This window comes from Nicotiana tomentosiformis, chromosome 1 (assembly GCF_000390325.3).
Source record: "Nicotiana tomentosiformis chromosome 1, ASM39032v3, whole genome shotgun sequence".
Lineage (NCBI taxonomy): Eukaryota > Viridiplantae > Streptophyta > Magnoliopsida > Solanales > Solanaceae > Nicotiana > Nicotiana tomentosiformis.
The window spans coordinates 12674108-12699612 of record NC_090812.1 but is presented as its reverse complement, the minus strand read 5'-3'; the positions used below and the strand labels follow the sequence as shown (position 1 = coordinate 12699612).

General features: G+C 36.1%; 2 protein-coding genes across 2 annotated transcripts; one reads left to right on the top strand and one right to left on the bottom strand.

Moving 5' to 3' along the window:
• Positions 1 to 14150: 14150 nt before the first annotated feature.
• Positions 14151 to 21609, bottom strand: LOC138900565 (uncharacterized). Its single transcript, XM_070187653.1, has 3 exons — positions 21538 to 21609; positions 14648 to 15005; positions 14151 to 14557 (listed from the first exon to the last, which is right to left on the bottom strand). The coding sequence occupies exons 1-3, from the start codon at positions 21607 to 21609 to the stop codon at positions 14151 to 14153; spliced, it is 837 nt and encodes a 278-aa protein (XP_070043754.1).
• A 435-nt stretch (positions 21610 to 22044) lies between these two features.
• LOC138900556 (uncharacterized) lies at positions 22045 to 22437 on the top strand. Its single transcript, XM_070187600.1, has one exon. It carries the CDS (start codon positions 22045 to 22047, stop codon positions 22435 to 22437), a length of 393 nt encoding a protein of 130 aa, XP_070043701.1.
• The last annotated feature ends 3068 nt before the right edge of the window (positions 22438 to 25505 follow it).

The following is a 25505-nucleotide window of genomic DNA, read 5'->3' as shown; positions in this document are numbered from 1 at the left end:
GAGCGTAATCTAAACAATCTTTTACCATGGTTGGATAATAATACCCCATTATTTTTATGTGGAAATAAGGTTTTGTCCTGGATTGATGTACTCTACATACTTCGGAATGTGCTTATTGCAGGGCTTGATGAGATTCATCGGCCCCCAAACAACGTAAGAGCACTCCATCAAATGATCTTCGGTAGAAGTATCTTTGTAATAAAGAAAATGAGGGGCTCTCCTTCAGATTTCTGTCTTCCTTCGGGAATTTTCTAGGAATATCCCATAACAAATATAATCGATTAATGGTTGTCGCCAATATTCAATTTCAACCTCAAGAACGGCATTAAGATGCTCAACTTTGCTTTCTTCTTCTTCACATTCATTTGGTGGAGGAACTACCCATCTTTGGCAAATATCGACTTGCGTTTGATCAAGTAAAGAAAATGTAGAAACTAAGGCGGATAATGCATTACCTCTCTTATTTTCCTTTCTCGACATATGTTGAACAGTTAACTTTCCAAGCCGACCTACCAATCTTTGAGCATATTTGTGATATGGGACCAACTCCGGCTCCTTGACCTCATAGCTACCCAAAAGATGATTGATCACTAACTAGGAGTCTCCAAAAACTTGTACTTGTAATCATTTCATGTCTACAGCCATTTCAAGCCCAAGGATGAGTGCTTGATATTCAGCAGCATTATTGGAGCAACGTTGTGTCAGAGTGAAAGAATATGGAAAAACTTCTCTATGAGAAGTGATAAACACTATTCCAATGCTAGCTCCTTTACGATGTGCAACGCAATCGAAATACTTATTCCAAGGAGGTTGAATTTCGATGACCATTGCATCTTCATTAGGCAATTCATCAGGCAACTCCTAATCATCTAGAATCAGATGGTCAGCTAGGAAGTCTGCTAATGCTTATCCTTTTACCGCCTTTTGAGGAACATATACAATTTCAAATTGTTGAAATTGGAGGTACCACCTTGTTAATTGATCACTTATGATAGGTTTATACATGGAAAACTTGATAGGATTCACTCTTGAGACGAGTCTCATAACGTGAACTTGGAAGTAATGCTTCAACTTCTGAATAGATAAGACAAGTTCCAAACATAACTTCTCAATATGTGAATACTTGAGCTCATTTGGAGCCATCATCCTACTTAAGTAATAAAGTGCATTTTCTTTTCCTTCATTGTTTCCTTGAACCAAAAGTGCTCCTACTGACCTTTCCTGTGTTGAAATGTATAATATTAATGGTTTTGTAGGTATGGGGGGCCACCAGCATTGGAGGCTTCATCATATAGGATTATCTAAGATATGCCAACTTACCTTGTAAGATTTTTAATTCATGAATATCCTTAGGCTCAGGCATTTTCAAGATAGCATCCACCTTAGCATGATCAATTTTGATACCTTGATGTCGAACAATAAAATCGAGAAACTTTCCAGAAGTAACCCCAAAGACGCATTTCAACGGATTCATTCTGAGTTGGTCTCTCCAAAGTCGTTCGAATACGACCCTCAAATCGTGTAAATGATCATCTCTCTTCCTTTACTTTACCACGAATGGTCAATATAACACTCCACGTTTTTGTGAAGCATGTCGTCAAAAATGTTTTGCATGGCACATTGATATGTAACGCCAATATTTTTTAAACCAAAAGGCATTACCTTGTAGTAATATATACCTTTGGGGGTTCGAAAGTCAGTAAGTTCTTCATCCTTCGGTGTCATGTGAATTTGATTATATCTAAACGAACCATCCATGAAAGACATCACCTCATATCCAGTCGTGGCATCAATCATGAGCTCTGAGATGGGAAGAGGAAAGTCATCCTTAGGACAAGCGTTGTTTAGGTCCCTAAAGTCAACATAAACTCGAATTTGCCCATTCTTCTTTTTTACAGGGATGATGCTCTAAATCCATGTAGGATATTTAACTTCACGAACAAAACCATCCTCAATAAGCTTGTGAACTTCGGTTTCAATCAAGGGAACCAGTTCAGGTCTGAAGCGATGTTGTGCTTGCTTCACGGGACGAGCACCTCGTTCAGCAATATGATGAATGAACACCTTAGGGTCTAAATCTGACATCTCTTTGTAGCTCCAAGCAAATATATTTTTGAACTCCTTATGTAGCTCAATATATTTGCTTCTTCATCACCAGTTAGAGAGGCACTTACATATGTGGGCCTTGGATCTTCAACCGTTCCGAGATTGACTTCTTTTAGTGCATCAACCGTTGTCTTCACCCCTTCTTCAAGCTAAGGTGGTGCATATTTAGTGTCTTCATCCTCTTGAGGATCACCATTATTGAAAGATATATGATGACATACATGAATATCAAGGTACTTTTCCTCGACTTCCGTATAAGATGAAGCATTTTATTCGTCATGAATGGTGATATGATATGATGACGCCACACTTTCTTCATCTTCCTACCGTTCTTTAGTGTGGACTATAGTATGAGCCTTTGCTTTGAGGACCTCTCTACACAAAACTACAAGTTTCGTCTCTCGCCTCATTCTAGAAGGAATCAAACTTGGACAGTCTGTGGTCAAAATCTCCTTTTTTAGCAAAGATAGGTGCTCTAATCCTTATATTACTTCCATGACGCTTGTTTTCCTTCTTCAGTTGGTCCCAACCTATCAAAAACTGAGGTCCTTGGTTTCGTAAATCGATCAAACACAGAAGGCTTCTCATTAAGTATTGTACACACTTCTTTAGCAGTAATGTAATTGCAACTTGCTTTTTAATGGAGATACGGATTAGCAGGGGTTGTTTTTAACCCAAACCTTCACGTGATTGCTGCAGTGGGTGCCCTTTCTCCATCATCATCTTTTGAGTAGGGTTTGAAGCTTCATGTGGGATCTTTCCCAACTTGGATGGTTTATTGGGATCATATCCATCTTTAGCTAACAACTTGTAGGCATTTGGGTCAAAGCCCTCATATGTGCGCTTTGCAGGAAATGCTAGATTTAGAAGCGAATTGGGGTTTGATGATTTGACAAACCCTTTAAGCAACTTTGTGGACGACTTAATTGCATTAATTTCTTTGACAAGAAGGGTCAAGCCTCCTAACATATTACCTTGTAGTTCAGAAGATAGATCTTCATCCTTCGTTACCTTTGGGACATAGCGAAGAATGGGAGTCACTTTCTTACTTGAAGATGTCTCATTTGTATTATTTCTATCATAAAGCACTTGATGTTTTTTCAACCGTAACCTTTGCCTTGCTAGTTGTGACATAAACCTTCTTTGCAGTAATTTTGGTCGGCGTCACATCATCAACCTTAACCTCCTTTGAGACATAATTATTTAAGTAGAATTTTGCATCAGCAAAGTATGATTCAGCCTTGGTAAAGGACTTATCATCAGCAACTATCTTCTTTTCGACCCAATCTTCATAGTACTTCAAGCATTGATGGTAGATGGATGAAACCACTTTATTCTCGTATATCCATGGACTTCCTAATAAGATATTAAATGAGGTCTTTGCATCGATCATGTCCATCCATGCGCTCAAACGCATATCTCCCATATTGATTTCTAATTTGATGGACCTTATAGCTCTTTTACCCCATTGATTGAACCCTTAAATCATCAAACAAATTTCACATAGTTCATCCATCGGTATGCCAAGCTCTTTGACAATACGAATTGGGAGAATATTAACGCCAGATCCATCATCGATCAAAGTTCTACTTATTCTCTGTTCCCGCACAAAGCCAATCATAAATAAGGGACGATTATGGTGTATTTCACCAAGCAAAAGATCATCATTAGTAAATGTGATTTATGCATCACAAATGTCCACTTCTTCAGAATTCTCAATGAGTTTTTCAGGCAAGGGAGGTGGTAGCAATGATGGATCTTCCTTCTTTGTCTCTTTTTTATCTACATTACAACATGAGGCCTTGATATATTCACAGTAAGCTTGCGGGCATAACCAACTTGGCAGGAATTCATCCAATGTCACTAGACGACGTAGCCTTTGATAGTAATTCTCCTCCATTTTTCTTTTCTTTCAATACTTATTTATCATTTTCTTCTTGGGACTTTTCACCATTTCCCCCTAGTCAATTTCTTACTTGAATCCCTCTGTGAACTTGTCTTGCAGCGTCTCCACCGAGTCACAAGAATCCAACCTTCATGATCAGTTTGACCATCACATGATTCACTTTCCTCTTGAGATCTTTCCTCCACTATTAGTTTATTCACTATAGGGAGAAGCAATGGTTTGCTCACATCGATAGGTTCAAAGTCACCAAATTTAATCATATTTCATGATGATGCAGATTGGATGCCATCACATTCATGTACTTCGACAAAATTGCAAAGGACAATGGGATCAAGTGAACCAAAAGCGACAGAGACTTGATTCGAACTTTCCTTCTCATCCTCGAGCAATATTTTTCCTTCAGCAGCCAAGTCCATGACTTTCTCCTTGAAGATAAAGCACTTTTCAATAGGGTGGCCAATCAACCGATGGTACTTGCAATAATTTGGAAGGTTAGTCCTTCTAGCTTCGTCTGACCGCTTCATTTTAGGTAACTCAATGAGTTTCAAATTAAGGAGTTCTTGAAAAATTGATGGAACATCAGAGTCCAAGAATGGATATTCTTTCGCTTGCATTTCCTTTAGAGTTAACTTTTGGTCAGCTTTATCCTGTAAGGACGTTGTCTTCACACTTTGCTTCATACTCACTTTTGTAATGACTTTTAATGGCAATACATTAACATTCATTGATTCATTGCTCTCAGAATTTGGCTTGCCTCCTTTCTTTATTCCTTATTTATCCTTCGCTTTGCGCGGTTCATAAAGAGGTGGCCCTTGATTTCCATTTAAAGACATACTTAACTCCATATCATGAGCACGTATATCCAATTCTTCAAAGGACTTAGGTTTGATACCCTGTAGGATGTAGCAAAGTCCCCAATGCATTTCTTGGATACACATTTATATTCTAGAAGCTTCACTAAGTTTGTCTTTGCTGTTGAGGCTTGTATTCCTCCATCTATTGATGAAATCAACAACTGGTCCATCCTTCCATTGATGCGTGTTTGTGAGTTCAACCATACTTATAGTGCGCCTTATCTATAGAAACAATTGAGAAATTCATGTTCAAGTTGCTCCCAGCTATCAATGAAACCAGCTTCGAGATCAGTGTATCAATCAAAAGCATTTTTCTTGAAGGAACGGTCAAACTGCTTGACAAGATAATCTTCATAGGTTCCAGTATTATTACAAGTTTTGACAAAGTGTGCAATGTGTTGCTTTGGATTTCCTTTACCATAAAATTGTTGAAATTTTGGGGGTTGATAACCTGCAGGCATCTTCAAATCAATTCTCGCAGTGTATGACTTCGCATATGCGAGAAAAGACTTGGCAGCAATATCGTACTTATCTTTCATGGTTCCTATGATGAAGTTTTTCAATTAGTCAATAGGAATAACCCCATCAGATGAAATCTGAAGTTCTTTAGGAATCGTTGTCTACCTTGCAGATGAGTCTCCTTTATCTTGCATCATAGGGAGCTTTTCAGGTGCATGACTTAAATCTCCCTCCATCATGCTTTCAACTCTATCTGTTAGCTTGAAAATTTGATTATCTTGATGTTTCATATGCTTTGTTAACCCCTCAATTAACTTTGTTAAATTTGTGAGTTGTTTATCAACAGTTGAAGTGTTAGTCACCATTGCTTGGATAACGGTCGTGGATAGTGGAGCAAAACATGGATTTTCGCTTACACCATACTTTGAGTGGAACAAATCACGTGGAGTGATTGGAGCAGATCCAGTGATCAAGACATCATCATCATCTTGTGTGATGATATTCTTAAATCTAGATTGGCTAAGTAGAGCCAATGTATTTTCAATAATTTCAGCAATGTTCGCTCCTTCTTCCAATTCAGTTGAAAAGGATCTTGCCCACTTTGAGGATCGGAAATCAAAGATAGCAACAGATGCAGACGGTATTTGAAATGCGTGTTGTCCTAGAAAGTTTGCTGGTCCTAGTGACAGGTCATACGCTTTCCATAGTAGCATCCAACAAGTTTTCAACATCAGAGGAAAACTTGGAATTTGTAGCCTTAGCAGTAGTGAGTTTGAAGTTGATCTTCTTAGGAGCCATTTCAGTGTTCTTGAAATTTGGGAATTGAAGAGATGAGAGGTAGAGATTGTCCCATTGGGCGTGCCAGAAATTTGTAACAACAATTTTTTGCGTCGAGAAAATAAATAATCAAGACTTGAAAATTGTGCAACAAAAATAATATTTGATTTCAATCAATATTGAGTGTTACAATCTCTATGGTATTCCTCTAATTCTTCAAGAATATAAAGTATCTTAACGAGCTTGACTTTGATTTGATTTAAGAGCTTATAAAGTTTGGTCTTGACTCTCCTTCTTGAACTTGAATTTGAATTTGATCAAGAACAAGTAATTTGATCTTGAACGCCTTGGTATTTGATTTGGCTTCATTCTTAATATTGAACTTGAACTTGCACTTATAGCTTGAGTGCTTGAACTTGTAGCTTATAGAGGAATATGTAGTGTTTGATCCACAAGCTCTCTGCTTGCTTCTTGTTATCACTTTTGGTATCTTCTAACTTTATGAAAACTTGTTGCGGCCAAACGCACACGCAAGTATACGCGGTCGTCAAGTAATAAAGTGACTAAAAGTCGGATGTCGAACCCACGAGGACTTATGATTAAATTTTAACTAAATTAGACTATCCTAATTATCTAAACAAGAATTAAACCTAAAAATATTTGATTCTAAACTAATTAAATAAAAAATATAAATAATGAACTTTGAACAGAGAAAGAGCAAATTTTTATGATATCAATGTAATGAAAACGATCTAGGGTTATGGGCTATCTAACAATCCTATTGTATTCTTTAATTGAATTGACCGACTAATTTATCTAGCTTATAGGTTGACAGGGTTAATATTGCTCATAAGAATCTGTCGAGTTCTTACTCGCCTATTCAAGCTAACCTAACGCCTATATGTCTATGGAGTTAGAATCAACAAAAACGCATTTATAATTGCTGTAAATCAACCAAGCAAGGCAATTAGGTATATGTCTATCCTAACCACGAATCTGTTCCCCGATGCCCGAGTTCAAGAACTTGCTCTACTCAATCCTATATGCAATCTAGAATTTCCACTTTCGAATTCAATTTTAGATTCGTAGATAGTATTCAATTGGTGATCAAGCAATTAAATAATTACGCACAAGATTGAATAAAAAAACCAATATGATAAATCAAGAAGACAAAATCAATATCCGAATAACAATAGTCATAAAAGAACCACAACCCTAGAACGTGAAATTTAGCTCCACATAGACATGATAGCAAAACAACAAATCATACAAAGAAACATAAAAATTACTAATTTTGGTGGAAGAAAAGATGAAACCCGGCCTCCACGGCGGCTCCATGCTCTCCCTTGGTCAAAAGTTCTGTAAACATTTTGTTTAATGACTATTTATAGGTGTAGAAATAAGCCTAGGCCAAATAACGAAGTCCAAGACCAAAAAGGATTCAAAATTGCGTCGAACTCGGAAAGGTGGGTCGCAGCTTATAACGCGAGGCAGAACCCCGCGATGGATGAAGCGTCGCACCGTGTAACGCAAAGGAATTCCATTGCGTCGCAAGGTTTTCCAATTTGCTGGTTAAGTCAATTTGATGCTTGCCTAACTATTCTTTTTAGCTGCATATCTCACGTCTTCCATGTTCTCCAAGTGTCCATGCCTCCATTTTCTCCAAAACGTGTATGTAATTTTGAACTCCTTACCAGCAAACTTTAATCAATTCAAATCTTTTAATTGCCTAACTTTTCAATCTGCTTCGTTTCTCATTCTTCTACTAAACTTTTCATTTCTTTGCAATTGTTTTTTTTGTCTTCTTTTGTAATATTAAACTTTAATCATTATATATCCAATAATTAAATAATCATGAATTCATTCTTGTAATGTATAAAATACAAATAAAATCTCTACTTTGCTCCCAATTTCACCGCCAAAGTACCTACATATAAAATAAACTCAATTAAACACAAACATAGTACAATTTAGCATTAGAATACTAAAATATAAGGTAATTAATGCACTAAAAATATATAATTATAGCTAGACATCACTACCCCACACTTAAACGTTGCTCGTCCTCGAGTCAACAAACAAATTACTCTATCTTTGAGCACTCTACACAAATGACCATGGTTGATAGCAATAATTAAACACTAGCATATGCAATCACATACACTTCCCTTTACTTATATCATTCTTCAAAAATATTCAAACAAAGACAACTTGCTCACAACAATCCAGGCCTCAAAAATCAACTCAAAATCACAATGCACTCATGGCTTGAACACCTAACATCATAGAGAAGTCTAATAATGTTACCTATCCCTCGTAAAACCATGTGCCCTCACAACAAGAACAAGAGAGCAAGTTCAATCCACACATTCGAATCTCATGATCAAATATATTTTAATGACTCACATATATCAAAAAAAATTGCTCACTCTCACAAAGAAGTCACATGCATGCAATTGGTACCATAGGCTTGCCCTTAATGTAAATCTCTACTAATGTAAGCTCGCTCGATCTAAAATCAATTAGGACTTTTTCATGGTTGTAATGTGGGCTAAGGGACGGGTAGGATATATTTAAGGAATAGTGACTCACCCTCCTAAGCACTTTAACACATCATCAAATAACTTAAGCGCAAATTCTTCAACACCACTTCAATTTCACAAATAATATCACCCCAACAATATTTTCTCTTTCTTTAAGCACTACTTTAATTCATACCCACTAGCACGAACAAGACAACAATTTATTCATCTATATTTTTCTTTCTTTCTTTTTTCAGATTTTCTCTTCTTTTTTTTTTTTTCAATTTCCGCTAGTGGTGTATTATTTTACAAAATAAGTGCACCCTTCTTTCTTTCATTGGTTCCTCTCAAAAGTCACTCCACACTTAGTCCCTTCTTACTTCTTTTAGCACTCATCTAACAATTAAAGTGCTTTAAGGGGTAAAAGGATCAAAACAATGTCAATTAAGAATAAAAAGGGTATAGGCTTGTAATGTGGGTACCAAATAAAACTCAATAGGCTCAAAATGGTTAACTAGAGATAGATTTTATTTGTGATAAGCAATAAGCTCAAAAAGATCAAAGAAAGCCTAAAATTATTTTTCAAACCGAGCATCACCTCAAATTTCGCTTCAACTCACATACCGGGCAAGTTCTAGACACAAGTACAATACATGGACAACACAAAAACCTCACCACACATGGCACATGACTCACTAAGGACGATCATATTCCGACTCTCCTGCAATGCAAGTATTCACGGAGCCACGAGATATTAAGTATTAAACACAAGGTGAACATAAGTCATGTAAACGAGACATAGGCGCCACAAAATATGCTATCCAATTTAACAAGCATCAAGATTAATATCAAAATATAGGGGAGATACTACACATGCCAAAGAATAAATATGCTACTATGAAACAAGACAAGGGCGCTTAGGTTCATCATTCTTCCTCCTTTTATTTTCTAAATTCCTAATCTACTCGGAAAGAAAAAAAAACCTACCCGGTTCAAACTACATCCCATGAAAAAGAACCAAGGTACAAAGAAAAATCACAGGGGATTATTACTACCTAAAGAAAGCTAAAATACATATTTTTGGATTTTTGTTTAGACTTTAATCCCTCAAGAAAACTGTCTAGGAGATCAATCGTCGGGAAAAGTCCAATTTTTCTACTTTTTTCGTTTTGTTTTTCTTCACAAAAGCTACTACACTTAAGAATGAGTACTACAATGATGAGCCCCTAACATGGCATCCAGTTTGCGTCTATGCTCCAGTAGTGGGGCTACAATGATAACCAGGCCAAGTAATAAATTTTTCACTCTACACTTCTCGACCTTTAGATGAGGAATGTATTTTTTGCTTTTTGGCATGATAAATTCAAGAATACAAGCACTCTCATCCTCACTCTTTGACTCCCCCATAGGCTTAGATGGCTTGATTACTATCTTACTATCTAAACACAATGTGGAAAAATGATTGGAATGAGGACCAATACGCCCTAACTCTAGAATTGTATTACTCTTTATATCCTCATATTTACATACACAAGAATCTTCAAATATAATATTATCTACTTCCTCACATGGCTCTAGTGTACTTTTCTCAACATGGGCATCATCAATAAAAATATGCTCGAGTGATTGGCTCTCCACTTTTAGCTCCTCAATTTGGCGTATAAGCTCATTTTCAGCTTTACACAACTCATTACTGTTTTGTTGGGCGTTAGACGCATCAACCTTTGTATTCAATTGAGCCTCTAAGTCGTGAATAGTAGTGCCAAATTTATCGATCTCTTGTCCCAATTTGGCTCTTCCTTCTATAAAGTATCTCATCTCATTTGTAATTTCCTCACGTTGAGCCTCATATATTTCTACTCTTTCGGATTGTTCCACCAGCGACATATAGCTCAAAATCTCCACTTTTTCAAAATTATTTTATTGCTGGTACTCGCTCTCTTCATTCAATTCTTCCATATTGGCCTTCATTCTTGTGATTGCTGCCCTCATTCTTTTCATATCTTTTTTGAGTTCATCATGTTGCTTTGCTACTTGCCTCAGAATATCCCTAATATATGCATCAGGTTCCATATCCTGCACTTCATTGCCCCTATCAAACTCAGAAACATCATTAGAAAGATCATAATAAGGGCTCAGAGAAAGATGAACAGGATTAGGACAATCATCCCAATGGCCATCTTAACCACCACACATATTACAAATATTCCACTCAAAGGATTGATATGGTGCGCACAAATCGGTCCCGGGAATATTCTGATAATTTTTCCACCAGTGGGGTCCTCCACAATATGGACAAGGATCATCAAAATAAGAATAACCATCATTCGAATAATTTTCATTCCAAGATGCCATGTTAAAATAAATAACAAATACTAACTAAACTAAAAAAAATGAATAGATAAAAAAAATGTCTAATCTAGAAAAATAGCTAATTTCTCCAAAAACTTGTTGCGGCCAAACGCACACGCAAGTATACGCGGTCGTCAAGTAATAAAGTGACTAAAAGTCGGATGTCGAACCCACGAGGACTTATGATTAAATTTTAACTAAATTAGACTATCCTAATTATCTAAACAAGAATTAAACCTAAAAATATTTGATTCTAAACTAATTAAATAAAAAATATAAATAATAAACTTTGAACAGAGAAAGAGCAGATTTTTATGATATCAATGTAATAAAAACGATCTAGGGTTATGGGCTATTTCAATCCTATTGTATTCTTTAATTGAATTGACCGACTAATTTATCTAGCTTATAGGTTGACAGGGTTAATATTGCTCATAAGAATCTGTCGAGTTCTTACTCGCCTATTCAAGCTAACCTAACGCCTATATGTCTATGGAGTTAGAATCAACAAAAACGCATTTATAATTGCTGTAAATCAACCAAGCAAGGCAATTAGGTATATGTCTATCCTAACCACGAATCCGTTCCCCGATGCCCGAGTTCAAGAACTTGTTCTACTCAATCCTATATGCAATCTAGAATTCTCACTTTCGAATTCAATTCTAGATTCGTAGATAGTATTCAATTGGTGATCAAGCAATTAAATAATTACGCACAAGATTGAATAAATAAACCAATATGATAAATCAAGAAGACAAAATCAATATCCGAATAACAATAGTCATGAAAGAACCACAACCCTAGAACGTAAAATTTAGCTCCACATAGACATGATAGCAAAACAACAAATCATACAAAGAAACATAAAAATTACTAATTTTGGTGGAAGAAAAGATGAAACCCGGCCTCCACGGCGGCTCCGTGCTCTCCCTTGGTCAAAAGTTCTGTAAACATTTTGTTTAATGACTATTTATAGGTGTAGAAATAAGCCTAGGCCAAATAACGAAGTCCAAGACCAAAAAGGATTCAAAATTGCATCGAACTCGAAAAGGTGGGTCGCAGCTTATAACGCGAGGCAGAACCCTGCGATGGATGAAGCGTCGCACCATGTAACGCGAAGGAATTCCATTGCGTCGCAAGGTTTTCCAATTTGCTGGTTAAGTCAATTTGATGCTTGCCTAACTATTCTTTTTAGCTGCATATCTCACGTCTTCCATTTTCTCCAAGTGTCCATGCCTCCATTTTCTCCAAAACGTGTATATAATTTTGAACTCCTTACCAGCAAACTTTAATCAATTCAAATCTTTTAATTGCCTAACTTTTCAATCTGCTTCGTTTCTCATTCTTCTACTAAACTTTTCATTTCTTTGCAATTGTTTCTTTTGTCTTCTTTTGTAATATTAAACTTTAATCATTATATATCCAATAATTAAATAATCATGAATTCATTCTTGTAATGTATACAATACAAATAAAATCTCTACTTTGCTCCCAATTTCACCTCCAAAGTACCTACATATAAAATAAACTCAATTAAGCACAAACATAGTACAATTTAGCATTAGAATACTAAAATGTAAGGTAATTAATGCACTAAAAATATATAATTATAGCTAGACATCAATAGTTGTAAAGAGTGGTCTTGTTCTGCAATTTGATTGGTCCGTTTGAACTGACCAATACCATCTAGACACTTGGCACAACTCTACTGGTTATTGATTTGACTTGAGATGCCACCCTTTTTTGACACATGGCATAATTTTATTGGCTCATTTATTTGACTTGGATTGCCACATCATTTGACACGTGGCATGATTTTGTTGGCTCGTTCCTTTGACTTGGATCGCCACATCACTTGACACGTGGAATGAGCCTGGGTTTTAAGATGGGCTAATAAACATTTGGACCTTGGACTAATAAAGTGGCTTATCATTTAAGTTTTAGTTCAATTAAATGGACTAGCCCAACACATATATATTAGATTTAAATAATTAGCTCACTTTACTAGCCACAATATTTGTTTGGACCAGTGTCTTGAATTTAATATGATCCAAATTATTTTATGGATTTAAATCTAATAAAAATTAAATGCTTACAATGGTTCCCTAATGTCAATATGAACAAGTTGGAAAGGCTTAGAACTATGAATAGAACTATCAGGAAATGATATTCTAGTTTTTCAAGCCATAAGACAAATAGTACATGGAAAAGAATGCGTGGAGGAAATATTAGAAGAAATTTTATAAATGCTTTTCATTTTAATGAAAGGAACATGTTCAAGTTTGTGATGCCAAACAATGTCCATTTTATTCACAAAAGCTTTATTACAATAGGGGAAAATAATATTTACAGTACAAGAAAGATGATCAGAAGCACACAAAAATAACAAGTTGTTGCAGGCAGTTGACAAAGTAACTTGAGATTGAGAAAGCTTTTTCCACACAAATTTGTACAACCCATTGTCCAGTTTACCAAGATCCAGAGGCTTCTTCAGAGAAGGGTTCTGTATTAGACATGAAAGTCTGGTAAACTGAACATGCAAGCAAACTGATCTATCAGTTTGTGTACAGAGATAAGATTGTGCTTAAAATATGGCAGATAAAGGACATTTTAAAGAATTATAAAATCAGTCAAAACAAAGGAACCTGTGCAAGGTAACTTTCACTTTATATCCATTTGGAAGAGACACTAGGAAAGGAATAGGTAAGGGTGTGATATAATGAGATAGTCTTTATTAGAAGTCATATGGTCAGAAGTACCAGAATCAATTATCCAAGTAAAGTAATCAGATTGGTTTAGCAAAGTAGAATTAAAATTATATACTACATTCTTAGGCAATAGAGTACCGGCAAAGTTGGTAGAACTCATGACATTGAGTTGAGGTGCAGGATCAGAGACATGAGATTGCTGCAATAAGGAAAGCAGTTGAGAATATTGTTGTTTTGTCAGTCCAGGCACCACAGAAGCATGTTCAACAACATGCACAATAGAGATTTGATTGGAAGAAGTGCATTCAGAAGCAGAGAAATCAGAGTGTGTCACCATATTAGGAGCTGCCTTTCTGTCCTCGGTAAACTTGAAATTAGTAGGAACTCCATGAAACTTGTAATTACACTTATCAATTAGGTGTCCAGGCTTCTTACAATACTTGCATAAGAGATTAGAGGCCCCAGACTAATTATCAAAGTTCACTCTTTGAGTAAACTGTCTCTGTTGCCCCTGTAATTGCACATTCAGTTGGGGTTGAGTAGGTTTATTAGGAGAATTCATATTGAAGGAGGTTGCTTTAGAGGTAAATTGAGGAGGTGGATTGACTTGTATTTGCTTTTCATCTTGAAAAATAATATTATATACATTATCAAGGGATGGTAGAGGTTGCATCATCAACAGATTGCTTCTCACACCAACATAAACCTCATTCAGTCCCATGAGGAACTGATGGACTTTGTCCTCCTCTTTCTCCTTCTGGAGACCCTCTTTAGCAACACAATTATAAGAATTTGCATCACTACTGCACATTACCACCAATTCATCCCAGATTCTCTTAAGTTTGGTAAAATATGAAGCAATATCAAAGGATCCTTAATAGGTAGAGCCAAGCTCCCTTTTTAGTTCAAAGACTTTGGTCCCATTTACACTACCATACCTATTATTCAATTATTTTCATATACTTTCAGCTATCTCAGAGTATTGGACACTTTCAGCTATATCTTGTGATAACGAGCTTGTTAGCCATGATATCACCATATTATTACAACGGTCACATTGCTTATAATAAGGGGAAGTTACAACAGGTTTACGACATGAACCATCAATAAAAGTAATTTTGTTCCTAACAGACAACGACACTATCATATTGCGTTTCCAACCTCCAAACTCACTCTCCAAAAATAGTACAGGAACTGGAGACATACCAGGTACATCAGATGATAGAAGAAATAGAGGTGATGTAGGGTCCGGAGTGTACGCGAAAGACGAAGTAGAACCAGTCATGATTACAACAATTAACTCACCAACAAACATTTTACACTGAAATCACAACACAACAGATGCAAAAGAGAAATGAAAATACAAACCTTCTTCGCAACTTAAAGAAATAAGGCCTTGATATAGTAGAGAAACTCCAACGAAGCAATGAAAATCGAGGAAACCCTAGCTCCGAGAGAAATCGAGAAAACCCTAGCTTCAACAAAATCATAAAGCTCAATCTCCAATCAACATCAGAGGGATTCAAACCAATCTACACCGCAAAACAGAAGCAACATAAAGAAGTAGAGAGTTTGTTTTGCTGGAAAATCACTTAAAATTACGAAACTCCGACGAAAGTCGATTCCTGATGAAAACTGGATGAAATCACACAAGGGTAACACCGCTCGATGTAGATAGACGAGATCTAACGGATTCCCTTCTCTGATACCATGTCAAACTAGTGAAAATGGATCGAAAGAGGGAAAGTTGTTAACGGAGGTTAGGGTTTTCTAGAGTGCTCTTCATCAGAGAGAATAGACGAGGGGAGAGAATGAAAATTAACCGGCCAACTATTAACAGTTGAGGCCTATTCTATTTGTACTTTGTTTATACAATGTAAAATTGGCTAACTACTAAATGAATAACCATTATCACTACCAGAAAATACCTTTTTTCGACTACAAATTCCGACTACAAAATGTCAGTCGCAATGTTCCGACTACTGTAGTCGAAAACCTCATATTTATTTTTTATTAATTTTTAAGAATTATTCTGACTACGTTTTCGACTAATATAATCATAAAGTTTAGCGAAAAATTGCGCGCATAGAGTTTTCCGACTACCATAGTCAGAACATTAGATAGTAAAGTCAAACAATTTTTGACCAAGTGGTCCCGATAGTTGTAGTCGAAATTTTTTTAATTAAAAAAATTAAATAATATATAGTTTCCGACTACAGTGGTCGGAAGATTGGCATACCGTACTTAGCGACTACAGTAGCCGGAAAAGTTAAGTTATTTTCTCCCTAACCCCTTATTTTTCTAATTCTTTTTTCCCACACTCTCTCTCTCTCTCACTCTGTGTGTCTCTCTCTCTATACTATCTCCCCGCCTCTCTCTCAACAGCACCGGCGAAATCCGCGACGGGTCTTCATCAAGTACTCTCTCTCTTTATTTCTCTCTCTCTCCCCGTCTAATCTTCGACCAAGACTAGGGTTTCGTTTTTAGTGTGCAAGATCAACGGCACCACTATGATTAATGTTAAGATTTTATTTACACCTTAGAGGCATAAATGTTGTTGTGAGTGATTATGCTCTGGATATTACTTGTAATACAAATTACATTTACATATTTCTTCAATTTTACAGATCTCTCTATTGGTTTTCTCCCTTCAAATACTGGAATGTAGGAGTATTGTCCTCAATGTTTCCAGATTTGTGGTAGTGCAACTATGTTTTGATGCTTTATTTAGTCGTGCTTGTTGAAAATACTGGTTGTGACCGAGCTTTTTCTTTCTTATATCTATTGTCTAATCAGTTGGTTGGATAATGCAAATAGAGAATCTACAGTAAGAGTACTGTAATACAAATAGAAATTACCAGTTGTGACCGAGCTTTTTCTAGACTGTTCTTGTTCCATTTTTAAACAAAAGTACATATTAATTTATGTTGTACTTTCGTAGTATTTTGGTACTACTTGCTTGGAGTTCGAGCTTTTGTTTTTTTTGTTGTGTGTTCTATTTTTTTTAGTCTTTCTGTGTTCATTTGGATGTTTGAAAAAAAGAAACAACTTCTTGCTTCTTCTTTTTTGTCCTATAAAAACGGTTTTGTCCTCTCTCCCCTCTACATAGTCTCACACACACACACTCTATCTCTATATGTATGGATTTATGTGTATATATATGTATTTGTGTGTGTGTGTACGTGTGGTGTGTATGTGTTCAATCTGAGTGCTGAAAGCACGTGTTAATTAGTCTGCAGCTACTTAGTGTCAAAAGCTTAGGAGATGTTAAATTTGAGTGACATGGAACTTACAATAGTAGTTGGATTGAACTAATTTTAGAACAAAAATAAGAGTAAACTTATATTGAGATGGACTTTCAATCTTGTTGAACTATATGGGAGTTCACTCAATTGACTAAAAGCTTTAAATATTTAAGAAGTAAAGTGCTATATTGCAGAGTTGTACTTCTTTTTCCGGGATAAGATTAAAATAAAATGTAAAAAATTTGGTGAATATATCAAGGCAGAGAGTCTAGAACAATAAAAGGTCTTGTCTTTGTGTTTCTATTGGTACTCTTTTCTTTCATGTAAAATGCATTGTTGTAGTTTAATTTAGACGTTGATACTTAATATACCTCAAGAATATACACCCCTTTTGTCTTAGTGATTGATATTATTGACTTCAGAGCTTTTCATTCTCTTCACAATTCTTTGTCAAAATCTGCTGAGGTCTTAATTAAGTACTACTGGTTTCTTGAAAGCAAGCAAAATGATTTACAGTAAGAAGAAAAACAGTGACTTCTCCTCTTAGAGCGGATTGTGTGAGTTTAATCGAATCCATTGTTCTCAACTCGAACTATATGTACATACAAAAAAGGATTTACGTGTATACATATACTCTATTCATACTTAGCTAAAAAAAACTTTTGCAAATCATTTTTATTCTACGTTCACTCATACAAGTCATCTTGATTTTGTAGAAGACTGAAAGAGTACAACGGTTGATAATTAAAGAAAGGCTATACTACTGGTTTATCCTCCATTTCTTCTTTTGTTTCTTGGTTTCGTCCTTGCTGCGACAAGTATATCTATATATATGTTTTTTTTAAATATATCTTTATATAAATCATAGGAATTGCCTCATTCTTTAAGTTACCTTGTTTGCTAATAATTAAATGGTTAGGATTCTTTTGTGTAAATTTAAAAATTTAGTTTCACTTTTTGTGAGCACTTAATTTTTGACAATATTTGAATTTTTCTCACCTTCTACTATGTAAATATTTTTAGAAATTTAATATATATATTTTAGCTTTGTTAGACTTTTTTTTATATAGGGTAAAAATTAAAAATAATTTTAAAAGATCAATTATTACTATTAAAAGTAAAAAGAATGTGGAAATTTAAAAAATAAAAAGTAAAAGAAAGTTGAAATTAAAAAATAAAAGTAAAGGAAGGTGAAAATTTAAAAATAAAAAGTAAAAGAAAGTGGAAATTAAAAAAAAAGTAAAATAAGTGAAAATTAAAAAAAGAAAAATAAAATAAGTGGAAAATAATAATAAAAAAAGTGAAAAATTAAAAAAATAAAAGTAAAAGAAAGTGGGGAATTTTTTATTATTATTTTTTTTTAAATAATAATAAAATAATTAAAACAAAATATGAAAATTCCGAATTTTTTTTCTATAAATAGAAGTGAAAATGAGAGAATAGGGGAGGAGAAAAGAGAGAGAGAAAAGGGAGGAGGGAATTGAGAGAAATTATTTTTCTTCTTCTACGCTAAGGGAATTTCTACTCGTGTTATTCTTTCTTCATCTTTCTTTCTAAAATTCCAGCAAGTCATCACCCAAAACCCAATAAAAATACTTCATAACATCCCTTTTTACACACCAAAAAGTGGAGTCAATAGTCGAGGTCGAGGATTCCGTTGGAGCTCCGTTCACTAGGTTTGATGTTATTCGTCGCTTATACTTGTTCGACGTTCGTCTGAGTTATTGTACCTGTTCTTGGAGACTCATTTAAATGAAAATTTTGCATTAAAGGTTTATTCTTCCCTCTGTTCTTTTTATCTTATTTCATGTGATTTTATTTATTTGCCTTTAAACTTTATAAATAATAATGTAAGTTAGTCCTTAAATGTTATATGATTAATCATGTTTTTGGAAATATGGTATTCAAACTTGCTTTAAAGTTGGGAAGATTTGGACCCTAATGAGTTTGGGTTTCAATTGTTGGGTTGTAGGGTATTGGTATATGATGGTTTATTTATTCAAATATCTAAAATCATACACTTCTTCCACAAGTAATTCCATAATTCATGGCCTTCACAATAATCTCAAACTTAGGAAAGAAACAAATCATGAATGCGCTAGAATGCTTTAGGCGTACTCATAATTAATTGAATCATCGTGATTATGTACACATTCGCGTGACATAATTACGTTTCCCAAAACTAAAATCAAGGTATGCATTCACGCAACTTTGGGCGAACAACCTTAAATATAATAAAAATGCTATTAATTGTGTGCACGTACACGTGACATGATTTTGTCACTATAAACAAAATGAATTCATACACGTGATTCGTTTCAAAGATAATTCCATAATTTAATAATTAAAAGCGGATAGATAAAGCATGAAAACTAATAAATCACAGTTTATCCAAAATTAATTCAAGCCAAATGTAGTCAATAAGGCGATCGTGCTAGAACCACGGGACTAGGGGAATGCCTTACACCTTCTCCCCGGTCAACAGAATTCTTTACCCGGACTTTATTTTCGCAGACCAAAAATAATAGAGTCAAACCTTCCTTTAACTAGGGATTCAAATAAAAGGTGACTTGGAACACCCAAAAAATCAATTCCAAGTGGCGACTCTGTAAATAAATAAATCCCTACTCAAATTTGTCACTTTAATTGGAAAAACTCTTTAGCCACAATAATCCATAAAACATATATCTTTTGGGAAAAAAAGAGGTGTGACGGCTCTGGCGACTTCGCTGGGGAAAAGAACCCAAAACTTTGGTTCAGGGTTCATAATTCGAGCATGTAATGTGATCTATGCTTGGCTTTCTTAATTGTTGATATTACTGTATTTGCAGGCCTAATGTGCTAATTGCCGCTCATTTACCGCTTTGATATTATTTGAACTATATAAAATTCCTCTTTACGCCTCCCTTCTGAGTCTTCTAAATTTATGGTGCATACGTGCGCGTGGCCCACTTTTCTGTTAGAGGTCATACCAAATAAAACTAGGCTGGATCAGTAACTAGGCCGGATAGACTTTTGTGCTCCTGGTACTTTGCCCCCACCTCGGCTCGAGCTGTCAGCTTGGGTAAGCCAGGTCTAAAACACCCCCACCCCCCAGGATTTTAAACATACAATAACATAGCCTCATGCTGGATCCCAAGTAGGAACGTTTGTTTGCATTATGTGTATTTGACTTTGGGGACTCAACATTGGATTAGGTCTTTCTAGGACAGGTGTACCCAAAAAATAAAAGACTATCCCGATGCATCCTACGTGCTATTTGTGTATTTATTTGTTTGGGATTGCATGTTGATCAACTCCTAGAATATGGGAGAAAAATCAAGAAAAATCAAGAGCGGGGTAGGAAAAGGAAAATTCACTCTGTTTTGAAAAACCCAGTTATTTGAAAAAATTCTTAAACTCTGCCGAAAATTTGAAAAAAAAAAGAGAGAAAAAGAAAATTCATTTCAAAATGAGTCAAAAAAATAATGTTTCCCCTATTGTGTCAAAACTGATCGAACTACGTGAGTCTGATTCTCACCGGATGTGAGATACGAGTCAAACCTCATCGGTTTCGGCCCCAATTTTTAAAAATCCAAAAATATTTTCATTTAATTCCTTCTTTAGAAATCTTTCATTAGAAAATCCCAAATAAAAAAATCAAAAATATTTTCTTTCTTTTTAGAAGTCTTTCATTCGAAAAAGAAAACCAAATCAAAATCCAAAAATATATTTTTTTTTCTTCTTTAAAAGTCTTTCTTCGGAAAAAATAAAATAAAAATCGAAATTCAAAAAACAAATATTTTCTTTCTTATTTAGAAGTCTTTCTTTTAAAAAAATCTATAAAAAAAATCAAAATCTAAAAAAATATATTTTTTCTTTCTTTCGAAAATTACCAAAAAAAAACATTAAAAAAATATATTTAAAAAAAGCAAAATCCAAAAATATTTTCTTTATTCTTAAAGAAGTTTTCCTTTCAAAAATTTCCCAAAAAAAAAAATTAAAATTCAAAATTCAAAAATATTTTTCTTTGTTAGAAACTTTCGTGATTTGTTTTGTATATGAGTAAAAAAAAAAGAGTTAGTTTATTTACTATTCCTGATCTTCTTTTGAACTACGCGGGTATGATTCTCACCGGATATGAGATACGTAGACAATCTCCATCGAATTCGATAATAGCCATAAACAAATTGAGTAAAAAAGTAAACCGAAAAAAAAATTGAATGAAAAAGAAAGAAAAGAGTGACAAAAGATAACAGAGAAAAGCAAAGAGCGAAAAACAACAAAAAGAGAAAGAAAAAGAAACCAAGATATAAAAAAAATTCAAAAAAAAAGAGAGCCTCCCCAGAAGGAATCAGTTCACCCCTGTTGGTGAATCATACTCGAGCTTGTTCAAAAGTTAGTCAGACTAGGTCTACTGTAGCCAATAGCCCCGAACCGGCCAAACCCTGAGTCCCCATCGCACCGGGCTAATCCTAGATGTGAATACCACTCTGGAGCAGTGGGACATGATACAGAAGACTGTTGGACTCTTAAGAGAGCAGTGGAAGACCTCATCGAGGTCAAGGCAATAGTGCTTAGGGATAAAGAAATCCCTAATATGATGAACAATCCTCTGCCTACTCACACCAATGGGCCAGTAGTCGGAATGATCAGTGAAGCTGAGGAATTTGATCCAGCACTGAAAGCCACAGTAGCCATTGTCGCGGCAGAAGAGTAACCTAAAAATGGGCGCCAAACCTGAAAAGTTCTCTGTTAGATGGGAGTCTCGATAGCCGGTCTTGCTATCTTTTCTGCGTCTGGATTATTTCAGGGTGTAATCTGTACATTTTACTTTATTGTCTTATTTTCTGATGTAAACCCTTCTATCTTTAAAAATTAAAAAGATCAAATCAAATGAAATTAATATTTTATTGTACAGGAATGTCTCTTTTCTTAATCTTGTCACCTTCCTTATTCTCTTTTCAGTTCTGTTAATGCAGATTTTAATAACATGACATGCTTGGGGACTTCATGCATGTATCCTAAAACGATGTCAGACCTCGAAATAATGAATCAAGAAGCAGAATGAGTTGAAGATAAGGCTTATTAGAAAATAAACAAAGAATTGGAACAGTAGGCCTAAGCGAAGTCCAAATGAAATCGACAAAAGTTGAAATTCCCTCTATTCGGATCATTGTTGAAACCGAGATTGAGGATAAAGATTGGGTCAAGAACCGATTGGATCAATTGACGCTGATTGATGAGAAACGATTGGCCACAGTTTGCCACGGGCAGTTGTACCAACAAAGAATGGCCCGTGTCTATAACAAGAAAGTGCGGCCCGGGAAATTTGAAATAGGACAACTAATTCTGAGACATATCCTCCCACCTCATGAAGAAGCTAAAGGGAAATTGGCTCCAAATTGGAAAAGTCCATACATTGTAACGAGAGTACTGCCAAAAGAGAGTGTTGTACCTGGGAAGCATCGAAAAAATATCCCTGAAACAACTGTCAATGTGGATGCAGTCAAAAGGTACTATGTTTGACCCTCTATGTAGAATTAATGTTCTCTGATTGGGATGACGAAGGATTTTATTCTTGCTATCCAAACACCATCAACCCTTTGCCAACCCTTTTGTGTCGGTTACCTTTCTTTGATTACCCTCTTTGGAACCTGAAGATGTTATTAAAAAAAAAATAGTAGAAGAAAACAAAAAAAAAAAAATCAAAAACAAAGTTCATTGAACTACGTTTGACTTGATTCTGAAAGGATACGTAGGCATCCTCTCTCTGGGGTTCAGTCACACCAAAACAAAAATTCACATTCCCCCAAAAGTTGAAACTGGGGCAGATGTTACAATGGTTCGGCGATGGTTTCGCGTGAAAGGTTCCAAAGTTGTAATTCAATCCAAATCCTTTTTACCCAAATCCTTTTCAAGTCCTTCCGATCAATCAACGAGAATATTTAAGAATTGGAGGATACAATTACTTGGATCTGATACAACAAAATGAGAGAAGTAAAATGAGAGAGTCTTATTGGTGAAAACCCTCACGGGCACTGCAAGGCGATGGTGAGTAAAGAAACCAAAATGAGAGTCTTGTTAGTGAAAACTCACAAAGAGTCCTATAAGGTGATGGCGAGAAGAGAAATGAGAGAGGTCAGTTGGTGAAAACCCGCAAAGGGCGCCACTGATCGAAAAGAGGACCCTCACACCCATTGGCATTGACACAGTCCTAGGCAAGGTTTCTCGGTTTCAAGGTAAAAGTTGTGATGAATTTCTGAGAGTCGTACAGTGGACACAGTTCGGGTATCCAGTCCAAAAGGCATGTCATGTTCATTGAAGTCCGCATATACTCTAGATAAGTCCTTCTTTCCTTCCCCCGAAAGGGATATCTCTTATCTAAATTCATTGTCCATTCCATTGTTTGTTGTTCTTTGAATCTCTTTCGGTCTAACTCTGTTCCAAAACTAAGGCAAAGAAAGGATAGCAAGACTGATTTACAGGGCTTTCGTTTGATACAAGCTAATATTCAAGAGGACCCAGCCTTGGAAGGGGCATCAAGTCAACCCCGATTGGCCATAGTGGTTGACGCTTTGAAATCAAAAACTCTCGAAAGGAGAAAATCAAATTTAAAGTGCCTACAAGGCAAAATGAAGTTGAATAGGTTAAGTCCCAAATGGCTAACCGTTTTAGCAAAGTTTGAAAAGTCAAATGTTCCCCAATGCTCTGAAATTGAAAGTTTTGGAGGAAAGAAGTCTAAAGTGAAATGCCACAAAGGCATAATAAAGTTGAAAAGGTTAAATCCCACGCGACCAACCGTCATGTAAAATTTGAAAAGTCAAAGGTTCTCTGGGGCCAGAAATGCAAATGGTATTCACGAAACATCTAGTGGCAGGTTGAAATCATCATCAAAAGAAGATGGACACAAATCCAAGCTGCCAAAGACATCAAGGCCACAAACCGACCACTATTTTTAAAAATCACAATTTTTTTTTTATTTGGAGCAGGAATAAAGGAGTGCAGAATGGCGATTCCTAAAGGACGAATGTCACCAAAGGTAAGTTTCCTCAAAATCTCCACTTTTTTTTTATTTTTAGCATTCAGCACTATTGTTCATACCTCTCATTTTCGTAGCTTAACCCAGGTAGAACATTTTCACCTAGGGGGTCCAGCTCATAGTTTCGGGTAGAAGTACTCTTCGCCCAGGCATACTTTTCGTAGCTCAACCCAGGTAGAACCTTTTCGCCTAGAGGGATCCAACTCATAGTTCCGGGTAGAAGTACTCTTCGCTCGGGTTATTTTACGTAGCTTAACCCAGGTAGAATCTTTCCAGCTCATAGTTCCGGGTAGAAGTACTCTTCGCCCATGCTTGGTTTTCGTAGCTTAACCCAGGTAGAACCGTGTCGCCTAGGGGGATCCAGCTCATACTTCCGGGTAGAAGTATTCTTCGTCCAGGCTTGTTTTTCGTAGCTTAACCCAGGTAGAACCTTTTTGCCTAGGGGGATCCAGCTCATAATTCCGGGTAGAGGTACTCTTTAACCAGGTTGTTTTTTGTAGCTTAACCCAGGTAGAATCTGTTCGTCTAGTGGGATCCAGCTCATAGTTCCGGGTAGAAATACTCTTCGTCCAAGCTTGTTTTTCGTAGCTTAACCCACGTAAAACCTTTTCGCCTAGGGGTATCCAGCTCATAGTTCCGTGTAGAAGTACTCTTTGCCCAGGTTATTTTACGTAGCTTAACCCAGGTACAACCTTTTCGCCTAGGGGGATCCAACTCATAGTTCCGGGTAGAAGTACTCTTCGCTCAGGTTATTTTACGTAGCTTAACCCAGGTAGAACCTTTTCGCCTAGGGGGATCCAGCTCATAGTTCCGGCTAGAAGTGCTCTTCTCCCAGGTTATTTTACGTAGCTTAACCCAGGTAGAACTGTTTCACCTAGGGGGATCCAACTCATAGTTCCGGGTAGAAGTACTCTTCTCCCAGGTTATTTTACGTAGATTAACGCAGGTAAAACCTTTTCGCCTAGGGGTATCCAGCTCATAGTTCCGGGTAGAAGTATTCTTTGCCCAGGTTATTTTACGTAGCTTAACCCAGGTAGAACCGTTTCGCCTAGGGGATCCATCTATAGTTTCGGGTAGAAGTACTTTTCACCCAGGTTGTTTTACGTAGCTTAACCCAAGTAGAACCTTTTTACCTAGGGGGATCTATCTCATAGTTCCGGGTAGAAGTACTCTTCGCCCAAGTTGTTTTACGTAGCTTAACCCAGGTAGAACCTTTTCGCCTAGGGGGATCCATCTCATAGTTATGGGTAAAAGTACTCTTCGCCCAGGCTGTTTTTCGTAGTTTAACCCAGGTAGAACCTTTTCGCTTAGGGGGATCCAGCTCATAGTTCCGGGTAGAAGTACTTTTTGCTCAGGTTGTTTTTCGTAGCTTAACCCAGGTATAACCTTTTTGCATAGAGGGATCCAGCTCATAGTTTCGGGTAGAAGTACTCTTCGCTCAGGTTGTTTTATGTAGCTTAACCCTGGTAGAACATTTTCGCCTAGGGGGATCTAGATACTAGTTCTGGGTAGAAGTACTATTCGCTTAGGTTGTTTTACGTAGCTTAACCCAAGT

Excerpts from the sequence above, each read along its gene's own strand:
- LOC138900565 (XM_070187653.1), bottom strand. The coding sequence starts at position 21,609 with ATGGCTACTGTGGCTTTCAGTGCTGGATCAAATTCCTCAGCTTCACTG. Across the intron at positions 15,006-21,537 it reads TTCCGACTACTGGCCCATTG|TGTAAAATGTTTGTTGGTGA; the intron begins GTGTGAGTAGGC and ends TTGTGATTTCAG. Across the intron at positions 14,558-14,647 it reads ATACTCTGAGATAGCTGAAA|GATCCTTTGATATTGCTTCA; the intron begins GTATATGAAAAT and ends CTACCTATTAAG.
- LOC138900556 (XM_070187600.1), top strand. The coding sequence starts at position 22,045 with ATGAAATCGACAAAAGTTGAAATTCCCTCTATTCGGATCATTGTTGAA.